This window comes from Sprattus sprattus (genome assembly GCF_963457725.1).
Source record: "Sprattus sprattus genome assembly, chromosome: 1".
Lineage (NCBI taxonomy): Eukaryota > Metazoa > Chordata > Actinopteri > Clupeiformes > Clupeidae > Sprattus > Sprattus sprattus.
Genome location: NC_137920.1, coordinates 38,795,849 through 38,805,645, shown reverse-complemented (window position 1 = coordinate 38,805,645; position 9,797 = coordinate 38,795,849). Strand labels below are relative to the sequence as shown.

Here is a 9,797-nt window from a genome sequence, read left to right as displayed (position 1 = left end):
GCTTATTACAGCACGGTCATCCACAGAGTGAATGGAACATGCTGCTTATTACAGCACGGTCATCCACAGAGTGAATGGTACTGAAGCACTTTCAATATACGCAATTCAGCTGCCATTCAATCACATTATATATTGTGTACCCTTTTCCCCTACCGCAGCAACAATAACAATAACAACAACAACACCTTCCACAGCGGCTTCAGCAGGAAGCCTGGGAGGAGATCCAACATGGCATTCAGGAGTGTCCTACCTGGTCGGGCCCTTTGTCAAACATCTTGCGTTTGTGGGGGAACTGGTGAGAGTGTGGCGCCTGGCCCCCAGGAGTCGGGGTGTAGGGGGGGCCGGGCGGGGGGGTGCGTCACGGGTGGGGGGCTTGGGCACCTCGTTGGTCAGGCTGGAGCTGCTGGCACTGGGCATTGGGGGGGAGCCGCTGGAAGGAGATGAGCAGCGTTTGGATCTGTGGGGCGCACTATAACATGCAGGGCAGAGTCACTGTCTGTCGGGCAAACACGCTTACTAACGACTGTCCTGCTGGTGCATATGTGACCCTGTGGTGTGAGCCGTGGTGTGAGCTGTGGCTAACTGATAAAGAGAACACGGGTACAGCTGAGGCAGTTCTGGTAAAAAGAACAGAACCATTAAGTCATTTTCACAATTTTCCTTTGGGCAGATTTAATGTTTTCAGGCTGAGTATGATATAGTTTCAGTGTTTTTGTGTCTTTATGTGCCTTGATGGTTGAGAGGTTATAGTGTTGGTTGTCTGTGATAGTACATTTGGTCCAATTCTCAGAGTATATCTGTGTGTGTGTGTAAAAGAAAGTAAGGATGTAGAACTCAGGCAACTCACCCAGCTTGGTGTATGTGCGTGCCTTTGCTGGTAGGGCTGGCTGGGGCCGACTGGTGGAGGAGCCGCAGTCCAGAATCCTCTGCGATCGGGCGTTCATAGTAGCCTGCGGGCACAGACACAGAAAACAGCCTTCAGCACCACACAGCATGCCACGCCACACAACACGGCCACAAAAGACAGCATGTTTAAGACTTCGCATGGGAAATCACAGCAACTCTTGAACAGAGAAAATGAGCTGGCCAGAAGATGATTTGATAGATTATAACCCGCGAGAGCGGAAGGAGAGAGCCGCTGTAATCACCACAACACAACAGCAGGCCCCCTTCTCAGCCTGATAGGCACTCACCAAGCAGACGCCATCATTGCTAAAAGCAGAGTGATGCATTAAGTGTTTCTCGACGAAGCAATGGGAGGCCTAATTGGCACAAAACAAGTAATGAAACACTGATGGGTACAGACTTGTTTACAGAAAGCGACAGAAGCAAACTTATACAGCGTTCAAACAATTGCACTGTTTTTTTTTTTTTATATCCAATTCTCTCTTTGCCATCTGGAGATTGGCTTTTATTTGATTTCTATGCTAATTCCCACTAGCTGCTACCGTGAGTTGGGGTATGGGTGTGTGTGTGTGGGTGTGTGTGTGTGTGTGAGTGTGTGTGTGTGGGGGGGGGGGGGGAGAGCACTGGCACACCGGTTCTCCTCAGTGGCTGGCATGTTTGGGTTTGTGCGGAGACATTAATTGCTCGTGTTTGTGCACCGGTGCTTCATTAAAAACAGAGCTGTGGAAATAAATGAAGGAAAAGGGACCCGAAGAATTGACACTTTATATGGAAAAGTGCCAGGCTCTAATCTGAAAAGCCTCCCCCACTTCAGGGACAAATTATTAATTAGGTGGAGAGGCAAGAAAGGCATAAATCGTGGCAGCAAACACATGATGAAACGCGTGCAAAAGAAAAAAACTCGTTACCGAGCAGGTACCAAAAAGTGTCAATGCGAGAAACTCGATCTTTATTATCAGAAGAGACATCCTCTGCGTGATTCTGTCTAGATGCGTCCCCGTGAAAGAGATGCGACACTGGACACCGGACACCGTCGAGGAAATCACGCAAAAAAAAATGTAATCCGACAAAATGAAATCTGGAACGCACCTCGACAGCTTGGGGTGTTTTAAATTCATCCGGCGTGCCCGCTGCTGTGACTAGTGGCCGATGGACACTGACGCGATGATGGGAGCACGTCCGGTGAGCGGGGATCTGGGGGCCTAAGCAACACTCCAGTCAGCTAATGCGAATCTTCCGGGTTGATTGGGTGGGGACACGGCACTGGCACCGCACAGTCAAGATCAAAGACTCATTAAAGAGTGATTGAGCAGAAAAAAAATATATATGAAGCTGGTACTCGCTTGCTCTTCTTTAAATATTTTAGTGGCACATTTCCAATGCAAAGTGTGAGAGATTCTTGGCTACAAGTGGGGGTTTGCTCTTTTCACCTTAGCTGCTACTTTTTTTTCGCTGTGATGTTGAGTAACACTGTTTGGCATTAGATTAGCGGCCTACAGAGTTTATGAATACTGATGCCAAGGGGATATGAGGACTCGTGTGACTGCATATGGAGGTACTGGAAAGCACTCAAGAGGAATCCAGGAATCTAGATAGATAGTTCTATGAAGACTTTAAGGCAGTAAGGGACAAAATCAAAAAAATAATGCTGCATTTAAAGGCTTAATGGCTTAAATTATATACATCTTCCCCACTCCACTTATTTAAATTTTTCTTTTTTCCTTGACAAATGTGTCTTTTTCAGAACTAAGTCACTGTCATATGCAGCAAATGAAGATATCAAGTCCCATCCTTGACTACAGTCAGTGCTTGAGGAAAGCCCTTACTTTTCTTAAGTAAGAGAGTAGGTCGATTGTTTTTCTTGCCCTATGTGGTGCGACGGTAAAGCAAGTCATTAAATTGTTTTTTATGATGGTCAGGGTTTATTGCCCATCCCAGCGTAGTTTCCAGGCTATCCTTAATCAAAAGTTTACTTGTTTATTTATTCATCAATTAAAAGCCTCTGCAAAATAAATGCAGCACTGGAAATGTTTTTTTATTATTATCACAAGAGGCCCAACAGGGACAAGATGCTGAATTGAATGTCTTGAAAAGAAGTGCATTTAATTGTGTGCATTTCATTATTTAAGGTGAAAATGTTAGAAAGTTCATCTCCAAGAACCTCATTCTTGGAGGAAGTCAGATACGGTGTGATGCAGCAGGCTAGGTGGTTGGGTTAAAGATAAACAGGGTAGTTCAAATGGCAAATCCAAGAAATGTGATGACCAAAAGTTTCTCAATTACGGAGTTTCATATTGTGCTTTCTTGTTTTATTTGTTTTAACAAGAAACTAAGATATTAATTAACAAAGGCTTGTGGAAAAATGAACATGATGTGATGAACTTAGTCTGAGTATGAATGTATTCTAATTAGTATGAGAAGAACTAGAATTCGTTTGGAGTTTCCAGAAGAAATCCAGCTCTGGCATTTCAGATGGTGCTCGAGTTGAATAAGACTGTGGCAGCACCAACACATTCAACTCAAGTGCAATTCCAATTAACTGCCTTGATCCAATCTGACAATTTATGCGCTGATAAATATCCTTTTAATAAGAATGAAACACCTTAATGTCCCACTTACTCTTGAGCTAGTGAAACCACACTTTTATCTTGCTTTTCAAAGCCAAATGTGTCCACATCATCACGCTGAATGTATAAACCAACACTCTGCCTCTTGCTTTGTGTCTTCCTCTCACCTGCCTCAACTGATCTGTGATCAGATGAAAGATTAGGTAGCTCCCCTTTCTCGCACGTGAAGTACAGCCCACGTGAGGTGGGAAAGCACACCTAATGAGAGTTTAAACACAAGTTTGTGCCAAGATCAAACAGACAGCAAGTCTTCCCTCACCGTGAACAATGAACCAAACCTCAACCACAGCTTCCCACCAGTCGTTTGCGACTTTCAAAGCCATGCAATGGCCAGGGTATCCGACAGAGGATTTCCTCACCTGTTGGCCTGTTACTTAGGTCACAGTACAAAGCAAGAGAGGTTGTTTTACTTGAGATGAACTAGAGAGGCACACGCTCTACACCTCCGGACTACGCAATCTCAGATCTTTGAGAGGAGAAGCTCAGAGTTTGCCTCTCCGCTCCCGAGAGGCTCAAAGCCCAGATCAAAAGAGAGGGAGACACAAGGTGAGAATCTAGCGCTTAAACCTTTCTCTGATTCACTCAGTGACTCAGGTTGGATACATGAAACATACGCCAGCCTGCTCCGGAGAAAGTTCTGGAGGCTACTGGGATAGACAGATCAACAGTGCTTAAAGCAGGAAGAGAAAGATTTAAAGAACTAAATCTTAAGTCTCAATGCAATATGCATTACACGATTGGATACTGATCTGTGTTCCCACTCCTGAAAGAACCTCAGCTTGAGGGTGTAATTAAAAGCAACGAAAAGGTAGATTACATTTGTGTAACATTTGCTTAGCGGTGGGAACCAATCTCAAATGTCACTTGTTTTAGAAAAGAAAAGAGAATAAAACGAAAAGGTAGCTTACTTTGCCCTCTCACAACTTTCTACTACTTGCTAGAAAAAAAAGACGGCGCTCCCCCCATACTTAGCCGCGGAGAGGTAGAGAAGCACTTCTGCCCCTTTAGCCAACCGAGCTGCTTGCCGACATCCGTGGCGCAGTGCAGCATCCTCAGGATGAGCTCTGAGACGGCGGAGGCACCGCAGGACTCCCCCGCTCGGGTAATTCATTAGCCGCTCACTAGCGCCGAGGCAGTGGCACGCCTGGCTGAGGTGGGGGGTCTTAAAGCGGCGACGAGTGGGCCCCACGGGCGACGCGGGGACTGTCGATGTCAGCAGCGGAGATAAAACCAGATGGAGGGTGGGGGGGGGCGCTCGTGGTTATTACCCCCTTAACTTATGACAGCGCTCTCCCCTCATTCCCCCCCCCCCCCCACACTCTACTGGGCCTTTGGGGAGCCATTGCCGTTTAATTGCATTTGCACAATACTAACGGCTTCTGGAGGTAGAGAGAGCCACAATACTAAGGGCTTCTGGAGGGGGAGAGAGCCACAATACTAAGGGCTTCTGGAGGGGGAGAGAGCTACAATACTAAGGGCTTCTAGAGGGAGAGAGAGCCAAGAGGACTGGCATTGTGTGAATGTGTGCGGTTGTTTGGATGTAAAGGAAGCAGAGATCTCTGTCTCATTACCTTGTATGCAATACAGTTGAGGACCTTCATGGCCAGGTCAGACACCTCTGGGAAGGGGTCGGCCGCTAAGTGCAAGAGTACCCTCCAGATCTGTGTGTAGACGCTGTTGAACGAAACACCTGCAGTAGGAGACACACATGGGAAAATCAGTCAGATCCACGGCATCAAATTGATTAGGTGACAGTAGATATGACAACAGATTTCACTTGACAATTGAAAAGGTGCAACATTTTGGAGACCTCCCATAGATTGTGCAACTGTTACACTGCTTTCAGGTAAGCAGCTGTCTCCACGTGATTTATTTCACATTGACGTGCTCACATTTTCAGCTCAGCACATGCCTTTTGTAGTAAGATTCCTCAACACAAAAATAAAGATACATATTTTCATTTCTTGATATCCTACGATTCATTCGACAAAAATTTAAATAAAGTGACAAAACCAATCGTGAAGGAAATACCTCACTCAAATTCAACAACAGCGAAGTGAGGTTACAGACAGCCACTGACACGAGAGAGAAATTAACAGCCGAGGCACTCAGAGCTTGCAAATCCTTCATCTTCTGATGGATGCTGAGGCAGAAGCCATCATTAGGCATCATTATCACGAACAGAAATCATTACATTCCACATTGTTGTCTCGCAGGGCAAACAGGTTGAGACCTGGCTGACATTTACGTCCTCTCAGGGGAGCGCTCCAGCATTTCGACGTGACATTAATATTTCTTTGTTTCCTTTTTTTCCTGCATAAATGCCTCCCCCACGCACCCTCCCCCACAACGGTCGGCTTTTTTATTTTTTGATGCACGTCAAACCCTCATTTCCATCAGTGAGCCGTGTTCCTGGTGGGTCTCTGACACGAGCAGAGGAGTTCTGCCTCATTTCTCCTTCTTATAAACTGGTAAAAACTGCCGCTTGTTGTTTTTTCTCCCGTTTTTTCTTGGTGAGCGAAAAAGCTAACATGCTTTTCGGCATCTGTCAACTTCAGTTTGCTGTCTGGAACCCTCTTCTGGCCCCCCACAGTGGCGCTGGCTATAACGCTGACTGCTTCACATTCATCCCAACCACGGCGTTGTTTACTGTAGGAGCGGGTGGGGGCTCCAGCAGAGGAACATTGAGCTAGAGCTCGTCAGCTAGTCATTGGCATTCATTGCATGTGTGATGACCAGCACACACTCAATCCAGAGAGCTTCTTGAACTCTATCGCCGGGGACTTCCTCCACACCCCTTCCTTCCCCTCCTCAAAACCCCTCTATTCCACAAATAACAACTGATATCAAAAGCATATAACAACTACAGCAGCAAGAGAAACTGCAAACCAATTAGGATTCCAGTGCCTCTGCGGGGGACAGTTCTGCAGTGAATAGTTCCTGTGGAGGAGGTCATGACTTAAGGGGACTGTTCTGCAGTGAATAGTCCCTGCCTGAGGAGGAGGTCATGACTAAGAGGACAGTTCTGCAGTGAACAGTTCCTGGGGAGGTCGTCATGACTACCTGCCCACTGCTGAGCACAACAGCACTGGCTGGTTGCCATGTGTGCGCTACAAGTGTTCAACAAGTCCAACACTACAGGCAAGTTTCTGGTTGGTTGCCTCAATGTCCTGCAAATAAAAACTTGAAAGTTTTAACTGTAAGTGCTTGTTCCTTTTGTGCTTTCAGAGCACAAATAGAGCATAAACAGAACATGAATACTTTAAACTGCTCGCTTGTTGCCTTGTGTTCCCTTTAGTTCATAACCTTTATCACTTAGCTCATACTTCAGCAGCAGGCTGACGATTAGCATAGCCTACTGTTGCGGTATTGTGTATGCCAGCTGCAACTAAAGAGAGAGCTTATGTAAGGACTGCTGGGATATACCTCCAATGAACACACAAAGACGAGGGGGGGGGGGGGGGGTTGCATTTTCACAAAAAAACATTTACTGCATCAGACTGTGCAACTGACGAATGCTGACAACTGTGTGGAAATGATGAGACACAAACAAAAACAACGAAACAAAAAAACATCTGGGACACAACGAGAAGCAGAGAGAGAAAGAGAGCGAGATAACTGGGAGGGAGGCAGACGGGGGGGCAACGATGCCAATTTGCCGGAGGGGAAGAAGATGAGATATGTGAACAACACAACACAGCAGAACACAGGAGCAAGAAATGGAGAGAGGATGGTAGAGATGGGAAAAAGTGGAATGAGAAGCTGAAAGAGAATGAGAGAGAGAAAGAGAGACAGAAGAAGGAACTGATGGAGTGGGAAGGGAAGGGAAGGTGATTTGGTCTTTGCCAGAGGGGCTGGATGATATTAGCCAGCAGCGCTAGCAGCCTGGAGACACAAGTGGGGCACAGGTCGTTCTCACAGCCACAGCATCTGATGAGATCATCCCATGCTTGACAGCGTTTCATATGAGAAGACCACCTCCAGAGATCTGGAGGTAGAACTTGGAACTAGACACTTATTGGCTGGACAATATGCATTAGCCTTCCATAATCCTCAATACATATTTTCAGAATAAGAGATACCCCAGAAATAATCAACAGTGCCTTATCACTCAATTCATGCTAACAAAGTCCAATACTCCAACAATTTACGTTCTGCAAGACTTCATTCTTTCATTCACTATATTCTGAGCCCAATTGCCTTTTCATTTCTTTGTGAAGCGTTTCTGTTTATTTGTTTCTCCACTGCAGGAAAGTGCAAGGCAGCAGTGATTTGTGTGCTACAAAATAAATTATATTAACCCACATACACTTGTCCAAGCAGGGTCCATAATCATTTTTTCACAGCAGAGAAGCACCACTCACACTCTTCACCCCCTCTTCAGGTCTAGAAGCTTCTGGAATGCAAAGACCCAGGAGCAGCAGAGGCAGCCTCTTACTAAAGCAGGATGCAAATGTCAAGATGGCTGCCATAACGCTTAGTGGGTAAACGGCCATCGGCTAAGGCAGTCAATACAGATCACTAGGTGAGCGAGTAAACATTCACTTCAATACTATGTCTCAAAAGTGTTTTTGTGAGGAAGGCTGGCTCAAACATCAACTTGCCAAAGGACCGTGGACAGTCATTTGGCCAAATCTGGCACTGTAAAATGTCATATACATTATCCACGTCAAGAACACGGTAGTGTATTTATCCGTACAGCTAAAATGGAGGCTATATTGTGGTTAAAATAAGGCTAAATGTTGGACATGTATGCATACACGCACGTATTGTACAGTGAAAAACACTGCTGTTGGTATGAGCGGGAAAACACTGCTGCATGACAACAGCCAGAGTCACAGAAGAGACATGACAGTGCCATTGATTATGATAGAACACATACATTTCAAAGCTCCACCGCGGGATGCACAGGATCTATACGGCCATCTCCTATAGGGGAGGAATCACCCTGCCCTGATGGATTGAGCCTTTAATCCAGATCTGATTGAAAGACTGCAGTCGGGGTGGAAAGCAGCCCCTGTATCCTCGGCGTCTGGAGAACAGGCTGTAATAAGAGATTCACCTCGCCATTCCTCAAAGGCTGATCTCCTTTCACTAATGCTAATGACTCCATTCTCATGTGTGTGCTTAGACACACGGGGCTAATTCCCTGCACAAGGCTGGCTTAGAGCCAGAGAAATGTTGCTGCTGTGGCCTTATAAGCACCATTAGACAATGCAGCAGATTGTGTGTGTATTAGGACAGGTGCTTAAGCTGGAAATGGAACCTCATGAGTTTAACGGCCTTCGGAAAAATCCTCTTTACTGGTTTATTAGTTATGGGGATTTACCATTACAATTACAAGTCATTACTGAACTTGATTCTCAGCCTGGTGCTCAGAGTGACCTCAGATGGCACTCACTGTCAGCACCATGAATTTCAGTTTCAGTTAGTGTGGTAGCCAGAGAGTTCCAAGCTTTGTGTGGTGACGCACGTCTATCCCCTCAAAGGCTGGATATGATACACAGGCAGAGGGCAGTGTTATCCCAGAGCCATGACACAGGCAGATTAATAAACACATCACGGACTGCACCACCTCTATGGGTGAGGGATGCTTCATGTGTAGAAAGACCTAAAGGTTGCACGGGGTCCTTCCATGTTCCCTGTGGCACGCATCCTGTCCCCACTCTGTAGATCACACTTCAACAATGGTGCATAAAGTGCACCCCTATGGGTCTGGGTTACATAAGACTCCCTCACAGATGCACTGCTGTGCACTCTGTATCTATATTTGAGCATGGTGGGGGGGGGGGGGGGGTCATGACAGGGGACAGGGCTGGCAGTGGTGTTCCTCTGGGGGGGGAGGGGGGTGGGGGGGGGTCTGTGAGGATAGCGCTGTGCCATCTCGCGCTCAATGCAGCGCTGGGACTTAAAAGCCTGCTGCAGCGTTTTCACCACTGGGCCTACCTCTCACTGCTCAGTGGTGTAGAAACATCAAGGAAGTGTGTGTGTGTGTGTGTGTGTGTGTGTGTGTGTGTGTGTGTTTGTCTATGCCTGTGTGTATGAGAGTAGGTTTGTGTGTGTGCAAGTTTCTGAATGTGAATATGAGTGAGTGAGTGTGTGTGTGTTTGTGTGTGTGCCTATGCCTGTGAATGAGAGTAGGTTTATGTGTGCGCAAGTTTCTGAATGTGAATATGAGTGAGGAAGTGTGTGTGCGCGTGAGTGTGCGTATGTGTGTGTGTTTGCATGACCTTTCAGAGCGGCCCTGTCCTCAGAAGCAAGGTT

At 46.4% G+C, this 9,797-nt stretch overlaps 1 protein-coding gene across 1 annotated transcript in view; it reads right to left on the bottom strand.

The window, feature by feature from the left end:
• Nucleotides 1–9,797, bottom strand: part of rptor (regulatory associated protein of MTOR, complex 1) — a 146,553-nt gene that overhangs the window by 24,886 nt on the left and 111,870 nt on the right. Inside the window, 5 exon segments of the mRNA XM_080847984.1 lie at nt 251–355; nt 358–430; nt 848–908; nt 911–950; nt 5,105–5,223. Of these exon segments, the coding sequence (XP_080704110.1) occupies nt 251–355; nt 358–430; nt 848–908; nt 911–950; nt 5,105–5,223 (398 nt within the window).